Here is a 25,899-nt window from a genome sequence, read left to right on the forward strand (position 1 = left end):
ATAATAATTTGACATGTTTTCCTATGTTGGCCACCAGAGGGAGCACTTCCCAGAATTACAGCAAGGTGAATAAGGCAAAGCAACCTGACTCACAGCTGCTGTAAATGTTGGAGGGAATCTCACCCCCTCCGTATTTTTGGCAACAAGCCAGGAAAAGGTGCCTTCAAATTGTGTCTCACTCCCATTTTGGGAGTGATATTGTACAAATGGCAGCTGGCAGAAGCTATAGGTCACACCAAAAGGCTAAGGGTATGTTCACATGCTTACTAAAAAAACATCTGAAAATACGGAGCAGTTTTCAAGGCAAAACAGCTCCTGATTGTCAGACATTTTTTAATCAAACTAGCGTTTTTTACGGCCGTTTTTGGAGCTGTTTTTCTATAGAGTCAATGAAAAATGGCTCCAAAAACGGCCCAAGAAGTGACATGCAATTATTTTTTGCGGGTGTCTTTTTACGTGCCATTATTTAAAACGTTTACGGCCCGAAAAAAACCCAGCTGAAAACACTACGTGTGCACATACCCTAAGGGTATGTTCACACGGTTTCTTTTCGCCCGTTTTTCGGGCCATAAATGGCCGAAAAATCAAAAGCAGAACGCCTACAAACAACTGCCCATTGATTTCAATGGGAAATACGGCGTTCTGTTCCGACGTGGAGTTGCTAAAAAAAAAAAACGTCTGAAAATCAGGAGCAGTTTTCCCTTGAAATCAGCTCCGTATTTTCAGACATTTTTGATTTTGTGTGTGCACATACCCTAAGAATGATGAAAGTGAAGTGAATGACTTTTCAATTGGCCAGTTTCACACGCCGTGTATTTGACGCGTTTTTTTGCGCATTTTACGTGCCAAAAAATGCATAAAAAACGCTTGATTACGCTTGTAATTTACATAATTGGTAAAGTACGCTGTTAGTACATACAACGCGCTTTTTTACACACCTGTTTTTAAATATTTGTGTAAATAAAGTAGTGTCGAGTCAATTCCATTGCACGTAAAATGTGCCAAATGTTCCCATAGTCAATGGAAGTCCTAATTATGCGCCAAAAAATGCAAACACAATGCATCAAAAAGCACGTGAAAAATTGATTAAGCTTCCCATTTACATCAATGGGAAAGCGAACCGTTAGTTTTTTACACAAGCATTCTTAAAAAACGTGTTGCATAAAAAAGAACATTGGGGTGGGGTTGTGTGTGGCACAGTTACATGATTGGGGGGGATTTGTGTGTCTGTGTGGGAGGGTGTGCTCGCCACGGATTCATCAAAACAGCTGATAAGCGGCTATGAAGGATCAGCGGTGCCCGTGCATACTCCGCTGCACAAAAATAGGACACAGCTCTGCTGCACACGCACATACACACAGCTATGCTGTGCGCGCACACACTCTTCTACACGCGCACACACAGCTCTGATACACACACACAGCTCTGCTACACACACAGACACACACACACACACACACAGTTACAGCAGGTGTGCGGGGGGGGGTCACGAGGGGGAGGGGGTCGCTGGAGGGGTGGCTGTGAGAGAGAAAGGGACAGACAGAGACACACACACCTTAATTGCAGTGCGGCCGGTCTACAAAATGACGCCGGCTTTCCCCCTACAAACCAGCTTCTATGCTGGGTCGCTCTGAACTGTGCTTGTGCAGTACAGAGCCAGATGGCAGAGGCAATGGACGGGAGCCGTTCATTGTGTCCTATGCACTGTGCTGCCGTGTTCCATCTATGTATGTTTCGTTAAGCGATACATACACAGATTAAATAAAACATGGCTGCCCCAGTACAGTAAGAAAGTGTTAATAAAAAAAAAAAAAACAACATTGTGTGTGAAAAAAATAAAGTCAATATAATATTTTATTAAATAAAAACACATATTAATAAAAAAAAAATCATGAAACTGTCCCTTTAAGATTGAGTTCATCCCACCATTTACACATACTTACCTTCACACTCGCTAGTCTCCTCTTGCTGGATTTCCTTTGATGTATACATGTACTGGAATATTGCTTCTATGATTCGATATGTTTTTTCCTAGATGCTTACAATGTGAAATGTTTCATTTGTTTTTATATGTTTGTTTAAGTATGTTTATATGAACACGCTAACTCTATGAAGATCTTGAAACAAATGAAAGTACATTTGTTGTGTTTGTTATTGGAAAAAGAAAACCAAATAAAAATATATATTTGAAAGAAAATTAGCGTAGAATAGTCAGCTTGAGATTCTGAGAGCTTTAGAAAGCGTGTTTATGGAAACAGCTGTAGCCTGCGATACTCGCTTGTCTGTACCCGTTTTTGTGCACTGAGCATTAAAGAGAAGAAAAAGTCGACTTGGGTGAGTGGCGCTCTTTCTTTCTTCATTAGTGTATATTTTATGATAAATTCCTCCCTTTTTATGATTTGCTTTACTATTGTTTTTGTGATACGTTGTTAAAGGAACACTACAAATCAATGATAAAAGTAAATATGACAAAAACTTGCTCACGCTGTTTGTCACTCTGTTTGTTTCAGTAACATGCATAAAATCCTGCAATTTCCTTCTGATCTCTTCCATTTTCGGCTACTAAACAACTGATGGGTGTAACTTATACAAAAGAGGCGAGGCTTAACAATCTTTTTTCCCTACTGCAGAGAGGGCAAAGGGAAGAGGGTCCTGCTGCAGCCAGTTGTCCAACAGACGGACACTGAATGGTGATGAGAGGGAGGGGAAAATGACTGATCTCCTGGAAAACATATAGAAGAATTCTTTATATATTTCTCAGTTTCAATTGCAATATGAGAGAAAATATAAATCAAAAGGAAAGTAAGAGATTAATGGAGAAATTGCTGTAATTTTTTATGCCTTTTCTATTTTTAATGTTTCTTTAATTTTCCCAGTTAAAAGACTCCTGACTTTTGCTGGTTTAGATGTAAGTTCTACAGGTAATTAAGGTAAGATATTGTGACATCACAAGAGAGTAAAATTAAATATTTTAGTTAAGTTAATAGCCACATGTAGTGAAACGAGTAAGCAGACAGGAAACATCTTGAAACCTCTCCGCTGTCAGCTGGGTGTCATGGGTCTCATATTGGCTGGGCTTCATCATCATGAAGGTTTACATGGTGCTATGGCACAAAGATCCAGTTGCAGATGCCACTGCTGTGACCCTTAATACTGTGCAACTGTGGAAGCACATTTCAGCAACCACATAGAACACTACATTATTCAAATGTAAAATAGGAGTATTTGTAAAATGTATGTCCTGGTATGTCCTCTTTCACAAAGACATAAATTATGCTTGAAATATATTTTAGTGGAAAATATAAAGTATGAAAATAAAGCACAAGACAGGGTTACTCTATATTACATCTTATAAATGCTCTTGTTTAAAGGCAGGGACCGGTCTAAGCATGTGTGCGCTCTTGGGCGACAGAATAACAGGGGTCCTTGTCTAACCTACCCTTGGCTTTGATCGCTTAGCAGGAAAAAAATGGTGAAGATCTCAAGGCATCAACTAAGCAGCTTTCATGCAGAGAGAACAAATGGAGTATAAGATAATCTACAACATTTTTTAAATTAATTAGGGGCAACATGGTGGTTTAGTAGTTAGTACTATTGCATTGTAGCACTGGGGTCCTGGGTTTAAATCGGACCACTATCGGCAAGAGGCTTGCATGTTCTGTGTTTGCATATTACCTGGTTTCCTATCACACTCCAAAAACATATTCAAAGGTTAATTGAATCTAGTGCATATGTGTGTGTGAGAGATAGGGAAATTATATTGTGAGTCTCATTGGGAACAAGGAACAATGTGAGTGATGACAATATCTATATAGTGCTGTGGAACATGTCGGTAGTATAAAAACAAAAGGAAATAAAATAAATTTACCAAAAGGCAAACTACTTGTTTTGAGATCAGACCAATCTCTTCAATGTTTAGAGCATATTTTTCCCGTTTGCAATGCGCCTCCAAAGTGCAGTGGGTCCTGAGTATGCCCAGGTTTGCCTAGTGACGACACTGGCCCTGCATAAAGATTACAGCATACCTAATCTTTCAGATGACTTTTCAGAATAAGCTGTCATATGTGTGTACATGAGGTATAACACTATTTCTGGCCATTATACGACTTGTATAGGACATTTTTTTTAGCAGTTTTTCCCTCTGCAGGCGCTCTATAATTCTCAGAGCTAGTTGGTGGAGCCTAACTGCTATCATATCGTCTATACACTGCACAAGGAAAAGAGAATATCCTGCTCCTCAATATCTATCTATCTATCTATCTATCTATCTATCTATCTATCTATCTATCTATCAATCTAGTAGCCGCAGCAGCAGCATGAAGGGCAATATACAGCAGTAATAAGCCATGTAGCTGTGAATCCAGCTAGGGTGAGATATAACACTTCATAGGAAGCTGAAGCAGCATCTGTGTCTCTCTCTCTCTGCATCGCTCTCTCACTCTGCTCCTGCTCTCTTCCTCCTTATTGTAGATGGATCTTTTTGGGGTGACTGAGTAGGTTCCTGAACATTTACAGGTATTTATCTCACATGGACTACTGAAAAATGAAAAAAATGTTGGTTCTATAAACTGTATAGTGGACCACCTTATTGTCAACAATTTTAACACAGTAAGGGCCTTGTTTAAAGTAATTTAATTAAGGTGTTCATACACATTAGACAGAACTCGGCTTAATGTGCTGCCTAGATTGCACGGAACCTAATGTGTATGGGAGCCACCTGACTGATGGCAGGTGTCAAGGGAAGGAAGGGTTAGGCACAGGGGCGGATTATAACTAGGGCAATCTGGGCAATTGCATGGGGCAGAAACCGGGCCCAGTTCGCCCCGGTTCTCCCGAACCGGTTGTTAGAATTACAACCAGTTCTGGAAACCGGAGTGAAGCGGGACCCTGCACCCAATTGTATCCTTGTCCTTAGGACGTGGATACAATTGATTTATCTAGTGCTGGCGAGATGGCCACTATCAGTTCCCTGTCTTGCCATTTAGTGCTTTAGCAATGACGCAGTTGGCGTGATAACATCATCGCGCTGACTGTGCCAGTACGCTGGATGACGCCAGGTCTCTGACCAGGCCTGCATCTCTGGAGGACGGCGTGGGAACAGGGACAGGTGAGCATGTAATTTTTTTTTCCAGTGTGCAGCGTTTGGGGCACTATCTACAGGGACTCTCTAGGGGCACTGTCTACATAGGACTCTTTGGGGGGCACTATCTACATGGGGCACTATCTACAGGGGACTCTATGGGGCACTATCTACAGCGGACTATGAGGGGTACTACCTACAGAGGGCTCTATATGGGGCTCTATCTACAGGGGGCATTGTGACTGTCACGATCTACAGGGGGCTCTATATAGGGCACTATGCACAGTGGCCGTTGTGAATGGCATGGTCCACAGGAGGCTCGAAGAGTGGCGCCATCTATAGGGGTTCTGTGAGTGGCGCTACCAATAGGGGGCATTGTGAGTGTGTGTGGTGTTTTACGTTACAGTGTTCGACACAATTTTATTCATGGGGACACTGTATGATGCTATTATATTCAGATGCACAGTGAATAGTACTTTTATATTCAGGGGCACAGTGCATGATACAATTATATTCAGGGGCATAGAATGTGGCACCATGAGAATTTTATCTTCATTTATTGGTGCGGAAATGTTGGAAAACGGAGGAGTCAAAGACATCGGAGTGGCAAACACTGCATAGATGGTCGTGGCCGGGAGAAGTCATCATAGAGGTCTGGACCGGTTGGAAAAGAAAAGAGAAAAAGAACAAAAAAGAATCTGAGAAGACATCACCTGTGAGTCACTAAACGTAAATGTTTATTCTCCCTCTGACTGATCAGTACTGTAGTCACTGTATTATCTGCAGCGAGATGATGGGCAGTAGCATTCTTTTTTGTGAAACAGCAACTCCTAGCATATCCTTAGCATTGTGAATTTGCAAATCATCTCTGCACTGAGCTGTATTTGTGATGGTACTGCATTTACGGAGCTTGGTTCTGGGGCTGTATTGATGTACTGAACTTGGTTCTGGAGCGGTTTGTATATACTGAGCTTGGTTCTGGTGTTGTATTTATGTGTGAGCTTGGTTCTGGTGCTGTGTTTATTTACGGAGGTTCTTGTGCTGTATTTATGTATTGAGATTGGTTCTGGTGCTGTATATATGTACTGAGCTTGGTTCTGGTATATTGTATTTATGTACTGAGCTTGGCTCTGGTGTTGTATTTATGTACAGAGTTTAGTTCTGATGCTGTATATTTGTACTGAACTTGGTTCTGGAGCTGTTTGTATATACAGAGATTTGTTCTGGTGCTGTATTTATGTATTGAGCTTTGTTCTGGTGCTGTATATATGTACTCAGATTGGTTCTGGTGCTGTATTTATGTACTGAGTGGCACGATCACATTGTATGTGGACCCACTAGGCCGCTTCGCCATAGCAGAGAGGCAGCTGGCCTAGTCACAGTCTATACAAAAGTCTATAGCAGTTCGTAGCATATGGGTACCTGAACTAGTCCAGACAATGGCTGTGGCTTAATCACGGATGGAGGTAGGTGCAGCAGGTTGCGCCAGACATGGCGGACAGTACAAGATGTGGCAGACGACACTGGACGTGGCAGTAGACACTGGACGTGGCAGAAGACACTGGACGTGGCAGAAGACACTGGACGTGGCAGAAGACACTGGACGTGGCAGAAGACACTGGACGTGGCAGAAGACACTGGACGTGGTAGAAGACACTGGACGTGGCAGAAGACACTGGACATAGCAGAAGACACTGGACATAGCAGAAGACAGCAGGTTCAGTAGGACACGACTCCAACACTAAGAGGCTCAGAAACGACAACACAGCACGGGATACAGGATATGGGTAACAGGGCACGGGTAACAACTGGAACGGAAAACACAAAGGGACCATTTGCAAGACAGACCTGGGATACACTAACAATGCTCAGGCAAGGATCAGAAGGGCAGGGCTCTTCTTGTAGTCCAGGAAACATGTTTAGTTGATGATGATAATTGTTTCACATGTGCGCGCTGGCCCTTTAAGACCGGGCTTGAGCGTGCGTGTGCACCCTATGGGACACAGCGGACTGGAGTGGAAGTAAGCACTGGGGACCAGAGCGAGAGAGAAATTTCTTAATGAGAGCAGGAGCATTGAGGTTCTCTTCAGTCTCCCAGGACCTCTCCTCAGGACCAAACCCTCTCCAGTCCACCAAATAGAAAGTCCTTTCTCTCACACTTTTGAAGTCCAGGATCTCCCTCACCTCAAACACATCAGAAGAACCGCTGGGAGCAACTGTGGAACTGGAAGTCTTACTGTAGCGGTTCAGGACCACTGGTTTCAGGAGGGACACATGAAATGAGTTGGGGATTCTGAGGGTAGGAGGCAACTGCAGCTTATAGGAGACAGGGTTTATCTGTTGCAGAATTTCAAAAGGACCGATGCAACCTGGGAGCAATCTTGTATGAAGACACCTTCAAACGAATGTTCCGTGAGGAGAGCCAGACTTTGGTACCTATAAGATACTGAGGTGGCTCTCTTCTCTTTGCATCCGCCTTTCGCTTCATGCGATCGACTGCCAGCAAAATAGAGGACCGGGTCTGTTGCCAGATTTGCAGAAAGTCCCCAAATGCAGAGTCAGCAGCTGGTTCCTGAGATGTAATCAACACAGGAAGAGGGACTCTAGGATGTTGACTGTACACAATGTAAAATGTAGTGGAAGTGGTGGACTTGCTTGTGTGGTTGTTATACGAGAACTCGGCCCATGGAAGAAGCTGTACCCAGTTATCATGCTGCAAGGAAATAAAGTAGTGGAGATAGTTCTCCATGATCTGGTTGATCATCTGGACTTGCCCGTTGGGCTGGGGGTGATAGGCCGAGAAAAAGTCCAATCTCACATCTAGGAGTTTACAGAGGGCTCTTCAGAACTTCGAGGTAAACTAAAACCCCCGATCGGACACAATGTGAAAGGGCAAGCCATTCAAGAGGAAGATGTGCTGAATGAAGAGACTTGCCAGTCGGGGAGCAGAAGGCAGGCCGGTCAGCGGGATAAAATGTGCCATCTTCGAGAACCGGTCCACCACCACCCAGACAGTGTTGCATCCTGCTGAGGGAGGAATATCTGTGAAAAAGTCCATTGCAATGTGCTGCCAGGGGGCATTGGGTACAGGCAGAGGTTGGAGCAGGCCAGCAGGCCTGGAGTGAGTAACCTTGTTAAAAGCACACACCGTGCAGGAAGAGACAAAGTCCACAACATCTTTGGGTAGCATGAGCCACCAGAAGAGACGAGCAATCCGGTCCTGGGTCTTACGAACACCAGCGTGCCCAGCCAGTTTAGAGCTGTGCCCCAGCGGAGAAATCTTCTCCTGTCTGCTAAACTGAACAAAAGTCCTCCCCGTAGGGATGTCTCTAACATGCAAAGGATTGGCAGTGACAATGCAGGACGGGTCTATGATACTTTGAAGAGGCTCCACCGTGTCAACCGTTTCAAATGACCTGGACAGGACATCGGCCCTCACATTATTGTCAGCGGGACGGTAGTGGAGCACGAATTGGAAACGGATGAAGAACAGCAACCACCTGGCTTGACAAGGATTTAGTCATTGAGGAGACTGGTGCTAGGTGAGGCTCTTGTGGTCGGTGTAGACCAAGATGGGGTGAGCTGCACCCTCTAGAAGATGTCTCCACTACTCCAGAGACATTTTCATGGCCAGTAGCTCCCGATCCCCAAAAGAGTAATTGCACTCTGCAGAGGAAAAAAGTCTTGCATAATCGCCACATACTACTGCCTTTCCTTTGGAGCTCCTCTGGAACAGAAGTGCACCTGCACCAACAGAAGAAGTGTCCACCTCCAATGAAAACTGCCGAGATACTTCTGGATGATGGAAGTGAAGGCTTTCTTGAGGCTAATAAAAGCGGACTTTGCCTCTGGAGTCCACACCTTGGCGTTCACACCCTTCTTGGTAAGGGTAGAGATGGGAGCTGTCAGTGATAAGTTTGGAATAAACTGCCGGTAGAAATTGGCGAATCCCAGGAAACGCTGTATGGCCCTCAGGCCTTGAGGACGTGGCCATTCCAAGACAGACTTTAGTTTCTAAGGATCCATCTTAAGACCTTGATCTGAGATGATGTAGCCCAGAAAGGGCAAAGACTTCTTTTCAAAGACGCACTTCTCCAACTTGGCATATAAGCGATTCTCCCTTAGTCGCAGTAGAACCTGACGGACATGTCTCCGATGGGTCATCAGATCTGAGGAGAAAATCAATATATCATCGAGATAGACTACAACACAGATATAGAGCAGATCCCGGAAGATATCATTGATGACTTCCTGAAAGACTGCGGGAGCGTTACACAGTCCGAAGGGCATCACCAGGTATTCGTAGTGCCCGTCTCGGGTATTGAACACCGTCTTCCACTCGTCCAATTGACGGATTCAAATCAAATTATAAGCCCCATGCAAGTCTAATTTTGAAAAAATTCTGGCTCCTCGTATACGGTCAAACAGCTCGGATATAAGTGGCAACGGGTATTTGTTCTTGACCATGATCTGGTTGAGACCACGGTAGTCAATGCATGGTCGAAGAGATCCGTCTCTCATCTTAACGAAGAAGAACCCGGCCAGGAAGGAAGATTTTCATATAAAACCCCTCTAGAAATTCTCCTTGATATAGGCTGACATGGATAAAGTCTCTGGCAAGGAGAGAGATTATACCCGTCCACAGGGAAGAGAAGCATTTGGAACCAGTTCAATGGGACAGTCATAATTCCGATGTGGAGGCAACGTCTCAGCCTCTCGCTTGCTGAAGACATCCGCAAAACTGGCATACGGAGATGGTAGATCGGAAAGTGACTGAGGCAGAGGGGGCATAACAGGACGAACTTGTGACAGGCAATGGCTATGGAATCTGGGACCCCATTGAAGAATTTCCCTGGAACTCCAGTCAAGAACCGGGGCATGTAGGCTAAGCCATGGCAGGCCCAGCTGGATAGGATTGATAGCCTTAGGTAGTACAAGGAAGGCAATCTGCTCTGAGTGAAGAGCTCTGACTCATAGTGTCAACAGATCCGTGATGAATACAATTGGATCGGACAATGGTAGACCATTCACAGAGGCAACAGCCAGGGGTCTCTCCAGAAAAACTGTGGGTAGATGTAAACGATGCACTAGATCCTGCTGGATGAATTTAGCAACTGCTCCGGAGTCAAGATAGGCAGAGGAGGGATGTGACATCTCTCTGGAGACGATGGCCACAGGAATCGATAATTTGGAAGAAGTTTTAACATTTGGAGATGTCCCACCTAGAGTTGCATCTCCAACCAACCCTAGGTGCTGGAGTTTCCCGGTTTCTGTGGGCATTGGCGCACAAAATGACCCTTAAGGCCACAATACATACATAGTCCAGAGTAGTGTCTGCTCTGATTCTCTTGTTCCGACAATCGGACTCGGTCTACCTGCATGGGTTATTCAGGTAGCGCACTAGGGGAAGGCAATAGTGGTCTCTAGACCGAGGGTGCTGGTCTGTGACCCCCGGTTTTCCTGTCGAACCTCTTGAGTGCGCTCCCGGATTCTCATGTCAACCCGGGTGGGTAACAGGATGAGGGCATCCAAGGTAGAAGGAAGGTCGCGGGCCGCCAGTTCGTCCTTGATGTGAGAGGACAGTCCCTGCCAGAAGGTCGCCACCAGTGCCTTTGTTCCATGCCAGCTCTGCTGCCAGGGTATGGATGGAGATAGCATACTCCCCTACTGTGGAACCATCTTGCTTGAGGGTCAACAGAGTGGCTGTGGCAGAGGATGTTTGGCCCGGCTCCTCGAACATGGCACGAATGGACTGCAGGAAAAAGGCTAGGTCCGAGGATACAGGTCCTTGTTGTTCCAAGATATGGTTCGCCCATGCGAGGGCCTTACCAGCGAGGAGGGAGATGATAAACGCTACTTTGGCCTCCTCGGAGGAGAAGAGATGAGCCTGTAGCCTAAAATGAACCGTGCATTGGTTAACAAATCCTCTACAGGTTCTGGGATCACCGTCATAGCAAGAAGGAAGAGGCAGAGGAACTGCGGAACAAACAGGGGGAGCAACGGGCAGTGGCAAAGCAATAGTCTCAGGAGCAGGAAACGGAGGAGGAACAGTGAGTTGATCTAAACGGACCATGATCGTATTTACCACCTCAAGTAGTTGATCCTGACAAGTGCGTAGGTCATGCATCTCCGAGTGTATCTTCTGGACTACGGTCTTGGGCTGGCCAGTGGGTTCCATGGCCGGAGCGTACTGTCACGATCACAGGGTATGTGGACCCACTAGTCCGTTCCGCCGTAGCAGAGAGGCAGCTGGCCTAGTCACAGTCTATACAAAAGTCTATAGCAGTTCGTAGCACATGGGTACCTGAACTAGTCCAGACAGTGGCTGTGGTCTCAGCACGTTAGAAGGTAGGTGCAGCAGGTTGCGCCAGACGTGGCAGACAGTAGAAGACGTGGCAGACGACACTGGCCGTGGCAGAGGACACTGGACGTGGCAAACGACAGCAGGTGCAGTAGGACACGACTCCAACACTAAGAAGCTCAGAAACGAGAACACAGCACGGGATACCGGTAACAGGGCACGGGTAACAACTGGAACGGGAAAACACTAAGGGACCATTTGCAAGACAGACTTGGGATACACGAACAACGCTCAGGCAAGGATCAGAAGGGCAGGGCCCTTCTTATAGTCCGGGAATCATGTGTAGTTGATGATGATGATTGTTTCACATGTGCACGCACTGGCCCATTAAGACCGGGCTCGAGCGGGCGCGCGCACCCTACGGTACACAGCGGACCGGAGCGGAAGTGAGCGCTGGTGTCTCCTAGGAAGCAGATGCGTGCCAGCGCTCACTGATCCAAGGCTGCGGGCGTCGGGAGGTGAGTAAACCCGACGGCCCGTGGCCATAGACGCTACACTGGCCTTGGTTCTGGTGCTGTATATTTGTACTGAGCTTGGTGCGGGTACTGTATGTACTGAGCTTGGTTCTGGTGCTTTATATATGTACTGAGCTTGGTTCTTGTTCTTTATATAATTTACCTTATCTTAAGGTAAATGTAGATTTAAAACAACAGACACTGGTTCTTTAAGGTTATATTCATGCACAGCATTTTTTTCCGGAAACCACAAACAATTTAAAGCTCCTGACCTTTTTAGGGTCTTAAGTATTCTACTTTTTCTCTTCTGTATGGCTCATTCTGCTTTTACAGAGAATTCAAAACTGTGCCAGATCTGTGGCCGCCTAAACAGAAATCTGAAATATAGGGTACAGTGTCTTCAGAGTTGGGGATGGCTAAAACTTTGTGAACTGCCCGGGGCCCATGGTACTCTTAATCCGCCCGTTTGAGCATGTTGGATTTTAACATGCCTGATCTTTTGTTCATGCGGCAAATAAGCTGCTGAAAAGGTGTGTGTGGACAATTCAAGACAAGTCAGAGGGAAGATCACGTGAGCAGCGCTGGACCCGAAAACGACAAGATGCGGGGATCGGTAAGTATTTTTTCACACTGCACCCCACTGAAACACCAATGTACAAATGGAGGGTGAAATAAAAGAAAAAAGTGGAGTGCTTTTTTAATGTGTATGACCATCTTTAGAGGATGATCAAAAAGAATCTGTAAGCAGTCATTTCATATTGCATCACATGCATTTTCAGATCTGTGTTTCCACTACTTTTATTGTACTAGGAGATTGAATACAGGGATAAAAGATTTCTGTGGATGTACATTTCATAAAAGCAATAATTTCATGCAAAAACAGGTAGATAAACATATCTTAATATATCCTATACAATTTACTACCAACTGTGTTTAAATCTTCCTTATAAAGCAGGCAAACTAGATTTACAAGTCTGCAATAGCGTAGTTTAATGAATTACTATAAAGTTTTCAAGTAAGTCAAACAGGACAATAGATCTAGCACCTGTTCAGCTACAATTTCAATGCTTTATTGGCCCAGTAATGTACACGAGAAGTTGTAAGTAATCCTTACATGTTTCAAGCCTGTGAGTGACTCCTAATTATATAGTAGCTATGATAAATCTATGTTTAAGAGCCACTCGCAGGCTTAAAGCATGTAGTTACTTGTTTTGTACACTATGTTTCTAGGACAATAAAACATTGAAGCTGGAAATATACTGCTGACATGTAGCTTCTGGCCAGCAGGTGGCACATTGAAACGATCGCTTTTGAATAGCTCCTCACAGATCATCCCCCTTATGTCTCTCTAACAATCTAAAATTATCGTAAGCCACAACATTCATTAGCTGGTCACTTTCATGCAATCTAATAGGTCGTAGGAAGCTGCTGTTAAAGTGACCATTGGCCCCTTTACCTGCTGGACCCCTGTGTAGCTGCACAGGTTGCCCATATAGTATGTCCACTCCTGAAATATAGTCTCTCAAACTCTGGTTTTGGGATCTGTAGAATAGGATATATTGGCACTAATTATTCTTACCCTTTATGGAAATGTTAGATACCCCAGTTTAAAAAAAAAAATGTGGTCTCATAATAGGCTCTTTAGCTTCCACAGACAAACTGCTCTCTTGTTCTAAGTTCTAAGAATTTTTTTATCACTGTAAATAACATCTGTAAGTTTATTTTCATCTGTAACAGTTATTACCCATCTTTATTTTTGAGAGCTTTGTGCTCTTTTGCCTATTTACAGCTGCATGAAATTTTTTTATATACCGATGTTAAATATACTAATTCTATTTAGAGCTGGCATAGAAGCCACAAAGAAAGGAAAAATCATATGAATATGTTTTGTACAAATTTTTTTACAATCCAATTCAAGATGCACTATTTTTGAGGGGGGGGGGGGGAGCGTTAGAACTAAAACTAAATGGAACTATTGAATTTCACACAATTGCTTTTAAGACTGTACACAATTACTGTAAGCAGAAATCTCATTTAGTTGTACTAAGTGTATGCATTAATGACAACATCATAACAAAAGCAAAATATATTCCAATGACTAAATTTGTTCTCCACTGAATAGATATATTTATTGTTAGTGAATAACGGAATAGTTGGCTTTATCCAAATGTATAAGAAATGAGCAGCGTTTTTATGAATGTTACCCTCGATAACATCACTTTAGAGAAGTAGAATACAAAAGATAAAGCATAACAAAAAATAGATTTTTTTTTTTAGATGCACTTCAAACAGTCCTCAATTACAACTCTGAGAACATACAGCAAATGCCCTTCAGGTTAACAAGCATTTCTAATAAAAAGGTGGGACTGCATGACTCTGTCTAACCATAGATAAATTGAATATAAGATCCACATGATCCTTGCAAAACTCTGGAGGAAAGCAAAGACTTAAAATAAGAGACGGGGATAAAGAGATTAATTACGGAATTGTTAACACTGTGTGCACCCTTCTGACACGGTAGGGGTCACTTTAATATAATTTTACGTTGCACGGCTGGTTATGGCAGTATCGGTGCTACTCCTCTCCTTTGAAATGATTGACAAGCCAAGGGCAGAGAGGTAGGCGCGCAGCAGCTGTACTTAATAGACTCAGCAGCAATGAAAGACGGTCTCATCATGTGCCTCATTTAATGTAAAAGTGTCAATGCTGTTTAATCTCTTCTCTGAGCAGCTCTTAAGTAAATCCTTTCCTAAACTCCTCTCAGAATATTTTTATAATCTTGAAAGCAGAATGTCAGCACTGCACTGGAAATTAGGCACAAGTTCTACATTTAAACAACATAATAAAAAAAAAAAGTTGACTGACGGTATAATCAAGCATGTATAATACATACCAGGAAGTTTGAGTTTCCGACAGCAAGAGTTGCAGCAGTGTTTGGAAACGTAGTTTGTAAGTGCGTCTTCACCTAAATTGGCCGGTCCGAATACCATACCTCTTGACCTACAGAGAGAAAGTGGAAAATGTCATGGTGATGAGCAAATCCCTCTGGAAAGAAGAGTGGAACTTTGTGTAGTTACACCGTGGATTCTAGTTAAGTTGTGAAACTTACAGAAAAGCTGAAAATCCTAGCTATGGGTAAGGGGGGATTTTCTCTGAGCTGTCATTCCGTGAAGTTTAAGGGATACAAAATATACTCGCTGATGGTTATAGTATAAAATGATTATTTGTGATCATGTGGAACTGGAACTACTGTATGATGCTCAATACTGCAGTAAAAATGTAGGCATGTGTACATATAAGTGACCCCATATTCTGACTAGAAGTGCAGCTCTAATAATCAGACATGAAACTGTGAATTATTACTGGTGCTGGTCTCATTCACACAGACGTAATTGACAAGTGTCTATTCTGAAAGTCACTGTTAGGCCGGGTTCACAAGTAGCGTAAATACTGCAGATTTTTTGCAATGGATTTTGTTGCAGAAAATCCGCATCATAATATAGTGGCAGAAGAGTGGATGAGACTTGAACAAATCTCATCCACACGCTGCGGAAAAAACGCTCAGAAATTGACCAGCGGTGCAGTTTTTTTAATCCGCACGTCAATTGTATTTGCGTAATCTGTTTTTTTGTTTTAGGTTTTTCCCATTGAAATCAATGGGGAGGTAAGACCCGCAACAAATAGCAGATGTTGCTATTTTTGCGGCGGAAAAGCTGTGATTCCGTTGCAAAAATTGCAACTCAGAAAAAAATAACTTATACTTACCCAGAATTCTGTGCTGCTTCGTCCATGCTGGCCTCCTGGAATTACGTTTCATCCCATGTAACCGCTGCAGCCAATCACAGGCTGCAGTGGTCACATGGGATGAAACATCATCCCAGGAGAACGGGCTGCAGGACGGCAGAGGAACGCGTCGCCATGGCTACAGGTAAGTACGAAACGTAATTTTTTTTTACATACAGTTTTCCGCAGCGGACAGTCAAGTCGGAAAAATTAACCACAATTTGGTGCGTATTTTTTGGCCGGAATTCCCTGCTGCCTTCAGGGCGGATACGCGGTGTGCTTTTACGCAGCGTATCTGCCTTGTGTGAACATAGTCATAGGCTTGGGTCACACAGGGCAAAATGGCTGCTAAAAAATCTGCAGCAAATACTATACTTACATAATTACATAGTTCGTACGGTTGAAAAAAGACACATGTCCATCAAGTTCAACCAAGGGACGGGAAAAGGGAAGGGAAAAATTTCTACACATAGGAGCTAATATTTTTTTGTTCTAGGAAATGATCTAAGCCTTTTTTAAAGCCATCTACTGTCCCTGCTGTGTCTAGCTCCTGCGGTAGGCTATTCCATAAATTCACAGTTCTCACAGTAAAGAAGGCTTGTCGCCTCTGCAGGTTGAACCTTTTTTCTCCAGACGGAGGGGGTGCCCCCTTGTTTTTTGAGGGGGTTTTACATGGAACATGATTTCACCATATTTTTTGTACGTGCCATTCATATATTTATATAAGTTAATCATGTCCCCCCTTAGTCGTCTTTTCTCAAGGCTAAATAGGTTTGGTTCTTTTAATCTTTCCTTTAACTTAGATTCTCCATGCCCCTTATTAGCTTCGTTGCTCTTCTTTGTATTTTTATCCAACTCCAGGGCATCCTTTCTATGAACTGGAGCCCAGAACTGAACTGCATCTTCTAAATGAGGCCTCACTAATGCTTTGTAAAGTGGTAATATTAAATCCCTGTCCCGCGAGTCCATGCCTCTTTTAATACACAACAATAGCTTGCTGGCCTTTGAAGCAGCTGATTGACACTGCATGCTGTTATTTAGTTTATGATTTACAAGTACACCCAGATTCTTCTCAACAAGTGACTCCCCCAGTGTAGCTCCCCCTAGGACATAAGATGCATGCAGGTTGTTGGTACCCAGATGCATAACTTTACATTTATCTACCTTAAATTTCATTTGCCAAGTGGATGCCTAAACACTCAGTTTGTTTAAATCCGCTTGTAATTTACAAACATCTTCTATAGACTGAACAATATTACATATGTAATGGGGGTACCAGCCTCCTGCACCCTCATGACATTATAGGGGTCGCAGCCCCCTCGCCCCCCGCGGAAGTTATAAAGGTTCCGGTACCCACCATCTCCACGAGCCTTAGGTGTCCATTTGTGCTCTCAGACCCTTCTGGGCCTCGTGTTTTCCCCCGTTTGTGTGACATCAGGCCGATTGCAGCAAAGGTTAGACATATGTCTTAGAAACAATGTGTAGAAACCGTAAAGTTAACAATGACCACTGGGGGGCAGTGGAACACAGCAGGAGTGAGAAAACAGACAGGCCATTAGGACAGAGAAAAAGGAGGAACCAAAGAACGGACGGAGGGAGAGGGAAGGGGGAATCGGCGGACCCCAGGAAGAGGAAGGAGGAAGGAGAGGGGAGGAGACTGAGGGGGAGAGGAGATGCAGAGCTGAGTGGGGACAAGAAAGTGACCAGGCTGCCGCCATTTGTAGGAGAAGGATCCTTGGCTCAACGTTCCTGGAGGAGGACTAGCTGGACATTCACTACAACTCAGCGGTGTCAGGAGACACAAGGGAAAAGACGTCATCTTCATCAACAGAGGAGCAGAAAGCAGAGGTAAGGGTGGTATGCCGCGTTGTAGTGAGTAGCTCTCGCTCTGAGGCGCACGCGGTAATATATCCGCCGGACTCACGCCATAGCCAAAGGGCGAGGGGCATAGCTTCCACCTTTGGGGATTCCGCAGTGTGAATGGTAGCACCACAGTGATCCGCGGAGACGGCCCATTTCCTTCTTGAGACCCGCCGGGCCGGGTCAGTGAGCGCCAGGCGCAGCCACCCAAGACCGGGTAGGACTCCCACGAGGGCGAGTGCCTCAGCTACTGAGAGACTTGATTTGAATACTGTATTGTAGTTATTTGGCCTGTTTGAAATTGTGATTTTCAGTAAACCGTTGATTTGAAAAGAACTGAGTAGTGTTGTGGTGTCCACGTTTAGTCTTACCTAACACGTGGCGTCACGAACAGGATGAGCCAACCAGGAACTTCAGCGGAGTCTGCCATCAGTGCCCCAGCCCCACCCCCACCCCCAATTCTGTTCCCTATGGGGGCAGCCATGTTAAATGTGCCCAAATATGACGGAAAGAGCGTGACGCTGATGGATTGGGCCGAGAGGCTAAGAGCAGCGGCCCGACTCTACCAAGTACCTCCCCCACACCAAGCGGATCTCGCGTTGAGCCTGCTAGAAGGAGATGCTCGTGCAGCAGTAGTAGTCCTCCCAGTCAGTCAAAGAGCGACCCTGGAAGACATCATCGCCAGGCTCGAAACCCTATACGGAGACACTACCTCAGTTACCGATTTACGGAAAAAGTTCTATACCCGTAGTCAACGGGAAGATGAATCCGTCCAACAGTACTCGGTCGCACTCCAACGATTGTGGAACCGACTTAGCAAGAAAGATCAAGAGGGGTGCGCGGCTGTCCCCGACCCTGACAGGGTGCTGCGGGACCAATACGTGTCTGGGTTGAAGAATAGAGCGCTAAGAAGGAGCCTCAGAGACTATATACGGACGGAGCCGCATACCGCCTTAGTGGACCTAGTTCGAGAGGCCATAGAGTGGCAGCGCGAGGGAGAGGACCGCCTCCGAAAATGGACCCCACAACAGACAGTGCTTTCCTCCGAGACTTTGCCAGGGATGTGAGGGAGTCCATGAGGGAGATGAGAGAAGAGATCAACCAGCTGAAAGCGGCAAGTTCTACCCGGGAGGACCGTCCTCGGCAGAGAAGATTTGATCCGGCCGAAATTCGCCGGTGTTGGGAATGTGGCCGACCAGGACACCTGGCAAGAGACTGTCAGGCCCCTAGGATGGAACGGCCACCTTTAAACTAGAATCACCCGCGGCTGAGGGCCAAGCGGCGGGGACCTCCAATTCCATCGGCCCAAATGATCGCCCATCTTACAGGCCCGGATAAAGGGGATAGACGTGAGTTGCTTGTTAGACACGGGCTCTGAAGTTACGACGATGGCAAAAGAAGTGTATGAGAGACACTTTGCAGGGTCTGATGAGTTGGAGAACCCTTGGCTCACCTTGACAGCTGCCAACAACCTCCCCATCCCAGTGGTTGGAATGACCTGGTTAGATATTGAGCGGTTCGGAAAATCAATCCCTAGACAGGCCGTGTTGGTCGTGCCTAGCTATGCCCGGCCGGGTGTTCCCGTAATCATCGGCATGAGCATACTACAAGAGTTAGACGGACTCCTGTTGCGGGAGATGGGAACCGTCTACTGGGAAAGAGTCGGCGGGAACACCCGAGTGCAACAGTCTCTTCAACAGTTACAGAGAATCTGCCGACAAAAAGAAAGAGTAGCCCAAGAGGAAGGACAAGTGGGTACCATTAGGTCACCCCGAGGAAAACCCCTTCAACTGCCCCCTAGACAAGAGTTAACGCTACCGTTGGAGGTGAAGACACATCTACGGTTGAGTAATGCTACTGTGATAGTAGAACCACTTAGCGACGCCTCTCCAGCCGCCAACTGGATGGTGGGAAGGACCGTGTGCTGAATAGCGTGGGGCTGCGCCACCGTTCGGCTGATGAATCTGGATGATGTGGTGACCGTCATCCCTCCCGCCACAGCTCTAGCGGCAGTACATGTTATACGACCTCAAGATGTAACTGAGTCGGAACCCCACGGGCCGCCCAACGAGCCAGAGCCCAAGGAGACAGAGGAGGCCGGAGGGACACTGACCTGGCTGTGGCAACAACTAAAATTGCAGGGGGTGGCCCCCGACCCGGAGTCTGAACAAGCACTACGGGCGCTCCTACAACGCTACTTGACTGCTTTTGCTTCTCACGAGGAAGATTATGGCTGTACCGACGCTATAGAACACGCCATTCACACTAGGGGTGCAGTCCCAGTGCGGGAAAGATACAGAAGCATACCACCTGCATTGTACCAGGAGGTCAAAGACCTAATCCAGAAGATGTTGGAGGGCCAAGTGATCCGGGAAAGTACAAGCCCGTGGGCTACGCCAATTGTGCTAGTGCAGAAGAAGGATGGCACCCTACGATTCTGTATCGATTATCGCCGGCTGAACGCATGCACTCATAGGGACGCTTATCCCCTCCCGAGAGTGGAAGAGTCACTCACAGCACTCCGTCAGGCTCAGTATTTCACTACCCTCGATCTAGTCAGTGGGTACTGGCAAGTTCCCGTTCGAGAGGAAGACAAAGAGAAGACGGCATTCATCACACCAATGGGGCTATCTGAGTGTAACCGGATGCCATTCGGGTTGAATAACGCCCCAAGTACATTTCAACGGTTGATGGAACACTGCCTAGGAGACATGAACTTCGAGTCCATTTACCTAGATGACATCGTAGTGTACTCCAGCACCTTTCCAGAGCACCTGGGTCACCTGGAGGCCGTACTGAGTCGGTTGACGAGGTTCGGGCTGAAACTAAAACTGACTAAATGTCGGATTGCGAGACAGAAGATCAACTACTTGGGACATGTAGTCAGCCCAGAGGGGGTGGCACCTGATCCTAGCAAGATTCAAGCCGTCATGGACTGGCCACCACCCAGCACGTCTACCGAAGTGAGAGCCTTCCTGGGGCTGGTAGGATACTACCGGCGATACATTCAAGATTTTTCCAAGATTGCCGGTCCACTCCATGAACTGTTATGGGGACAGCCGGCAGAACGGCGGGGGAAACAGAGTACATCGGTGGCCAACCGATGGGGCCCGACTCAGGAACAGGCCTTCCAACAGTTAAAGGAGCGATTAACGACTGCGCCCATCTTGGCATTCGCCGACTATTCACAGCCGTTCCAACTCTATACTGATGCTAGCCTGCACGGTTTGGAAGCGGTGCTATCACAGAAGAGAGATGGAGTGGAAAGGGTGATTGCGTACGGTAGCCGGAGTCTGAGGCCCGCCGAGCGGAACCCCCTGAATTACAGTTCCTTTCGCCTTGAACTCCTAGCTGTAGTCTGGGCCGTTACGGAAAGATTTGCGGAGTACTTGACGGGAAGCCGGATAGAGATCTATACTGACAATAACCCGCTTGCTTATCTACACACCGCCAAACTGGGTGGACTAGAGCAGCGCTGGGTTGCACGCCTCGCCCGGTTCGATTATATAATTCGCTATAAGCCTGGGCGCAACAATGGCAATGCGGATGCCTTGTCCCGGAACCCGACAACGAACCCTGTCGGGGATCAGGATGAAGAAGTGGAAGAGGTGGAGATCCCGCCATTGAGGGTGGCAAGCAGGGTCACGCAACTGGAGGTCAGGAATGGAGGGCCCAAAGTGGGTGAACTGTACAGTAGTCTAGAGTGGCAGGAGAAACAGAGGTCTGATAAGGACCTGCAACATTTACATAGGTGGCTTCTGGCCAGACGGCGGCCGACAGGGTCCGAACGTGCTCAGCTGACACAAAGGGGATGCCAAATTGCAAGACAACAGGAGCGGCTGCTCCTTCGAGGTGGAGTCATTTACCGCCGGCTCTGGATGGCGAAAGAGCAACGAGTCGTGTGGCAATTGGTGTTGCCGATCAAAGAAGTAGAGTCAATCTGCCGGACCCTACATGAGGTCGGAGGACACTTCTGCGCTGTAAAAACGGAGGCCCTGGTCCGAGGTTATTTCTACAGCCCACAACTGAGTGAGACGGTGGAGCGGATATGCCGGACATGCGCCAACTGTGCTATCCACAAAGGACCAGTGCAGACTACCGTGCCGCAGACCATACACACGGGGGAACCCTTTGAACTGTTAACAATGGATTTCCTTACCGTCCATGAAGTGACCTCCGGACACAAATACGCATTGGTGTGTGTATATAATTTCTCCCCACCAGGGACCAGACAGCACCCACCACAGCCAAACTAATATGGACTCACGTTATACGGCCCTATGGGTGTCCACAGAGACTGTTAACTGACAAGGGTCCAAACTTCGAATCACAGCTGATTCAAGAGCTGTGTGTGCTACACGGCATACGGAAGTCACGTACGACGCCCTATCACCCTCAGGGCAACGGGGCGTGTGAACGCTTTAACCGGACGCTTTGGGCGACGATCACCAAGAGTGGTGGCCTAATTATGTGGAGGACGTAGTATGGGCATACAATAATACCGTACACAGTACTACTGGATACACTCCTTATCAGCTCATGTTTGGCCAAATGGGACACTTACCAATAGCCTTACTCATGGAGCAACCTGAAGAAAATAGTGTGCGAACCCCGTCTCAGTGGATAGTGGAGCACCAGCACAGGATTCAGCGAGCTCGAGATCGAGTACAAGCAGCAAGGAGACATGAACAACCTTCGATAACGGCCGGACCCAGCCGGCCCATAGAACCATTCCACCCTGGGGACAGGGTATTGGTCCGCAACAAACAAGCGCAACGAGCCAGTAAGTTGGAACCACGTTGGGAGCGAGTGCCCTATGTCGTTATCCGAAGAGCGAGTCCACAACTCTCAGTGTACGAAGTACAGCGAGAAGACGGAAACGGCAGGGTACGGAAACTACACCGAAACTTGCTGAGACCCTGGTCGTTTCCAGCTGAGCAGATGAGGGAACTGACACCGGCTACGGCACCTGACACTACCCCCGCTGAACCTAGTGGCGAATAGTGGGTAGTGGTCCCGGTCGCAGATGTCCTATCCTCACCAACAGTTGAAGGGGACCAAGAAGAAGGGACGGTACGTTACCCCCGTCGGGAGAACAGAGGGACCTTACCGTCCCGTTACAGGGATTTTGACTGTAGTGCCGGGGACTGCACTATTTCCTCAAGGGAGATGTGTAATGGGGGTACCAGCCTCCTGCACCCTCATGACATGATAGGGGTCGCAGCAACTTTGCTAATGGTTTCCGTTTGTCACCGTTGTGAACGGGTTCCGTTGTTTTGAGGGAATCAATAGTGCAGTCGACTACTACAACAACAGTATTTTCAATCAGGTTGGCCGGAAACACAACCCTACCAACGATGTCTCAAATTATTCAGGCAGAACTATAAATGAACTGAGGGCGGAGAACAAGCAATGAGTCTTGACAAGGCCCCTTGTTTCCCCAGCATGTTTGACGTTTGACTGGCAGAGCAGGAAGGTATCTCCCTGCCCTGCCATTTACTAGGCTACAGGCCACGTTGACTTCACTGGATCATGCCAGCCTACGCAAGGATCCCGTCGGCGTTGATTTGCTCCGTTCGTCGCTGGAACAGGGCCTAGGTGAGCATAACTTTTTCAGTTTCATTTGTTTGGGGGACGCGATCTACAGGGGGCGCTATCTACAGGGGGCTGTATGGCGCTATCTACAGGGGGGCTGTATGGCACTATCTACAGGGGGAGGTGGGGCACCATCTACGAGGTTGAGGTGGGTGGCACTATCTACAAGGGGCTGAATGGCACGGTCTACAAGAGGGGGAGGTACGATCTACAGGGGGCAAAAGGGGGCACTATCTACAAGTGGGGAGTGAATGTCTACAGGGGGCTGTATAGCACAGTCTGCATAGGGGCTGTATGGCAGAATCTACAGGGTGGCTTTTCTGGCACAATCTACAGGGGGTTATTTTCACTGAGTCTCTGACCTGTTTAAAGGATATATAAATTGGCTGTCAATGCTTCACTGCCAATGTTTGTATCATAAGTATGTCAGCTTATACAAGATAAAGGCCCAATAGCCACACCTATAGAGATCTGCACAAGGTAGATAGATTAGCACTTGAACTATATTCCCTGCACCTAATGGCCTGTTCACATCACCGTTCATTTCCGTTCCGGGGTTCCGTCGGGTGAACCCCGCAACGGAAAGTGAAACTGACAGCACAGCTTCCGTTTCAGTCACCATTGATCTCAATGGTGACGGAAACATCGCTAATGCTTTCCGTTCGTCACCATTCCGTCTGGTTTCCGCTTTTACGACGGAATCAATAGCGTAGTCGACTACGTTATTGATTCCGTCGGAAAACCGGAAACCAGACGGAATGGTGACGAACGGAAAGCATTAGCAATGTTTCCGTCACCATTGAGATCAATGGTGACTGAAACGGAAGTTGTGCTGTCAGTTTCACTTTCCGTTGTGGGGTTCACCCGACGGAACTCTCCGACGGAACCCCGGAACGGAAATGAACGGTGATGTGAACAGGCCCTCACTTGGATGTGCTGGACTTGGATTGAATCTATCTACCTTGTGCAGATCTCTATAGGTGTGGCTATTGGGCCCCACCTATATCTCTGATATTCTATGTCCAGTTTACAAACATATAAGTACAAATAAAAATAGATAGTAACTAAGGTACAAACTGGACATAAATATATGTGATATGTTATTTTTTTAGCATTATTACCTACCACACTAGATTCATTTATTTTGTGTCAATGCAAAGTGTGAAAGCACTAGACACACATTCTTGATACATTTTATCATTTATCTTGTATAAGCGGACATACTTATGATGCAAACATTGGCAGTGAAGCGTTGACTGCCAATTTATATATCCCTTAAACAGGTCAGAGACTCAGTGAAAATAATCTTAAAGAGACTCTGTCACCACATCATAAGTGCCCTATCTCCTATATAAGGAGATCGGCGCTATAATCTAGGTGACAGTAATGCTTTTTATTTCGAAAAACGATCTATTTTAAACCACTTTATGAGCGATTTTTAGCTTTATGCTAATTAGTTTCTTAATGGCCAAGTGGGTGTGTTTTATAGACACTTCTGAATCTTTTCTGTGAGATTCCAGTAAGGCAAGCGTAATCTCGTGAGATTAAGATGTAACCTGTCATTTCAAACGAGTTTACGCTTGCCTTGCTGGAATCTCACAGAAAAGATTCACAAGTGTCAGGATTCTGAATAAACATCACGTCCAGACTGGTAGTGATGTATATTCATTATCAGGACACTACAGTAATGTTAGTGTTTGTGTATGTGGCTGCACATAGCGATATAACTATATTGCTAGTGCAGTGTAAATGAATGGAGAGGAGTGCATGACACGGATTGGTCACTGATTGGTCAGCGTCATACACTCCTCTGTACAACGCCCACTTGGTCTAAAGTAAAACACGCCCACTTGGGCATTAAGAAACTCATTAGCATAAAGCTAAAAATCGCTCATAAAGTGGTTTAAAATAGATAGTTTTTCTGAATAAAAAGCACTGCTGTCCCCTACATTACTCTTACATTGTCTCCTTATATAGGAGATAGGGCACTTATAATGTGGTGACAGAGTCTCTTTAACTACACATGTTGGGGAAAACTAACGGAAATTGAGAATTACTGACAGTGATTTAATATTATCTACAGGGGGGCACTATCTACAAGAAGGGCTGTGTGTGGCACCCAGGGGAGAGGGGGGCCCAATCAAAAGTTTGCTATGGGGCCCAGTCTTTGCTAATTACGCCCCTGTTCACATTGAATAGTTAAACTTGAAATTGATGCATTTTATGTGGCTCACATGGTCCAGCAAACTGACTGATCTCCAAAATGGCTTATTGCACATGAAACCAGCGTTCTCATTCCAGACATGAGCATTGTCTTTAGCTAGAAAGTGCAGACTCCCTGGGAACAATGTGATTTCATGCAACACAAGTGGAAACTACTTAATTAGTACAATACTAAAGTGATATACACAACAACAGCTCATCTCCAGCTCAAAGAGGTCCCGGGGAACAGACACATCTATACCTCAGACACCAGGCGAGAGTTCCCACGAGACTGTGGATTTCTGCTCACTGAACAGAACTTGTTTTCTTGCAAATAAAAGAATGTTCATGAAATAAAAAGCTCAAGATAAAACAGACAATGGCATTTGTTGCAATGAAGTAGTAAATAATAACTAATAATGACACATCTACTCATTTAATGTATGTGGTTGTGTTATTGAATCAGATTCAGATAATAAGGAAATATACCATATAGATGTTCTATGTGATTAGACACACAATTGTTCTAGTAGCTGGAAGACCCCCTTAACTATCTCGGACTC

General features: G+C 46.0%; 1 protein-coding gene across 1 annotated transcript in view; it reads right to left on the minus strand.

The window, feature by feature from the left end:
- TRPM6 (transient receptor potential cation channel subfamily M member 6) overlaps positions 1-25,899 on the minus strand; it is a 180,119-nt gene that overhangs the window by 20,119 nt on the left and 134,101 nt on the right. The window contains exon 37 of the mRNA XM_075860466.1: positions 14,790-14,896. Coding sequence (XP_075716581.1) covers positions 14,790-14,896 — 107 coding nt within the window. The remainder of the gene's footprint in view (positions 1-14,789; positions 14,897-25,899) is intronic.

This window comes from Rhinoderma darwinii, chromosome 1, assembly GCF_050947455.1.
Source record: "Rhinoderma darwinii isolate aRhiDar2 chromosome 1, aRhiDar2.hap1, whole genome shotgun sequence".
NCBI lineage: Eukaryota > Metazoa > Chordata > Amphibia > Anura > Rhinodermatidae > Rhinoderma > Rhinoderma darwinii.